The following is a 2183-nucleotide window of genomic DNA, read 5'->3' as shown; positions in this document are numbered from 1 at the left end:
TAGTAGTAGTAGTAGTAGTAGTAGTAGTAGTAGTAGTAGTAGTAGTAGTAGTATCATCAGCATGATTTTAAAATGTTAACAAAAATATATATATTTCGGTGGAACTTATTATATCTCGAGAGTTAACTAAACACTCACTCACCATCATATCAGGTGTTCTGCCCGTGCATCCAGCGTAGCAGGGTGAGTAGTAGGTGTTGCCGTCCGCGCCACACACAGGGGCGATAAATCCGTTTTGGCAGCTACAGACATCGCTGCCGTTTACTGGTATGCCACTGCGGAGGTCACGGGTAGGATGTCTTTTTTAGTGTAGTTTTAGTAAGGTTTTACGGTGCTAACAACTGTATACAGACATTTCAGTCAGTAGCACTGCCCTGGGTGTACCAAGTTTCTTTCTTATATCTTTTAGTTTTAGTAAGGTTTTACGGCGCTCGCAACTGCATAACTAGGTCATTAAATAAGCGACAAGGGGTGGATGTCAACAGAGAAGTCCAAACGGGGAATCAGGCGCACTCTGCTCACCCCTCTAGGTTCAACATCCCATAGTCTGCTTCGACTATCAAGGCAACCCGGAAATAGCAGTTCACAAGAGAGTGACAAACATACAGAAGAAGTCGAGGAAAATGAGGATAGTAAGGATGAGGAAAGAAAAAGCAACAGTTCCTCCCATGTTGTTCCAACACAGTATAAGTATAAATCAGCCCATTTACAAGTCTTCTGTGCATAAGAACATGCTAATAATTATTATCCCCCATTTGGGAATGGCCTAAAGACACCTGCAGTCATTAGCACTGCCCTAGTGGGGGAGGGGTGTCTTTTTAGTATTTTGGGGTTGGTTTTTATTTCGTTACCGTCGATGTGTCGTGGTCGTTACATCTACTATAATCATCGTTGTTATCGTCGTGGTTGTTGTCGTCATCGTCGTCATAATCATCATCATCATTATCATCATCATCATCATCATCATCATCAGCAGCAGCAGCAGCAGCATCATCATCATCATCATCATCATCAAACATAACTAATTATGAAGTTCTAATTCTGACATTGTTGGCCGTTTTGAGTTACTACGACAATGAGGCCAGAAACCAGATATAAATGTTCTATAATCTGCTCTATCAAAATCATAAGATTATTCAAAGCCGCTGTCAAGATGTTCAAAGAATTGCAATTAAAAAAAGCTTGACGTGATGTGAGATTCAAAATCTTTAACGCTATTTGTCCTCAAAACTAGGCTCTGATCAGATAGAACTTTGTAATTCAGATTAAGTGATTGTGAGACCATCTTGGACGATTTCGACTGTATTTATTTACTGCCAAAAATATGCAGTTGTGTGCTCCGCAAAAGCGGGTTTGTTTTGTTCTCTTTTACCAAACTAACCAATTATCAAATCAACGCATCAAAACTCTTTACCAAACTAAACTAAACAATTACCAAATAAGTTCCGGCAAAACCTTTTATCAAGGTAAACTAAACTAAACTAAACTAATAATAATAATAATAATAATAATAATAATAATAATAATAATAATAATAATAATAATAATAATAATAATAATAATAATATAGCATTTGTATAGCGCAAATCCCCGCTCAACAGCAAGCTCTATACGCTTCACAATCTATACTATTATCCCAGCAGACCTGAGAGCATTCTGAAACAGACTCAACTTCCTGGGAAGCATACAGTTCAAGCAGCCATTTATAGGCGCTAAAACACTAACATACTAACAGGATCTTTCGCTGTCTATGGCCGGGTACCCATTTCCACCTGGGTGAAGTGAGGAAAATTCGTGCAAAGTGCCTTTCCCAAGGACACAACGTCAGGCCCTTGGCTCGAACCCCCGACCCCGCAACCTCACGATTACGAGTCCGGTAGCCTAACCACTAAGCCACCGACTCCACAAACTACTACTCAATCATCAACAACAGCAACAGCTCACTATTTGGCATCGTCTAAGCCGTGGAACTTGACGGTGTCACAAGGGAAGGCCAACACGACAGGGGTAATGGCAGCAGCCGCTAGGTAGGCGAAAACCATGATGAGAACCAGGCCGCCCTTAGACTTGGTGCGGCTGCTGAGGAAGCCACTGAAGAAGGTGCCTGAAATCATGCCAATGCCGACCGACAGGGCTGTGGGGAGAAAAAGAGGGGATTCGGGCATTATGAAATACGAGCTAAC

General features: G+C 41.4%; 1 protein-coding gene across 1 annotated transcript in view; it reads right to left on the bottom strand.

The window, feature by feature from the left end:
* LOC101850586 (solute carrier organic anion transporter family member 2A1) overlaps nt 1-2183 on the bottom strand; it is a gene marked incomplete in the record, with an annotated part of 31789 nt that overhangs the window by 6665 nt on the left and 22941 nt on the right. Inside the window, 2 exon segments of the mRNA XM_013085954.2 lie at nt 143-275; nt 1945-2134. Coding sequence (XP_012941408.1) covers nt 143-275; nt 1945-2134 — 323 coding nt within the window.

The sequence above is a fragment of the Aplysia californica genome, unplaced genomic scaffold (genome assembly GCF_000002075.1).
Source record: "Aplysia californica isolate F4 #8 unplaced genomic scaffold, AplCal3.0 scaffold00420, whole genome shotgun sequence".
In the NCBI taxonomy this organism is placed as follows: Eukaryota; Metazoa; Mollusca; class Gastropoda; order Aplysiida; family Aplysiidae; genus Aplysia; species Aplysia californica.
This window is presented reverse-complemented; position numbering and strand designations above follow the sequence as displayed.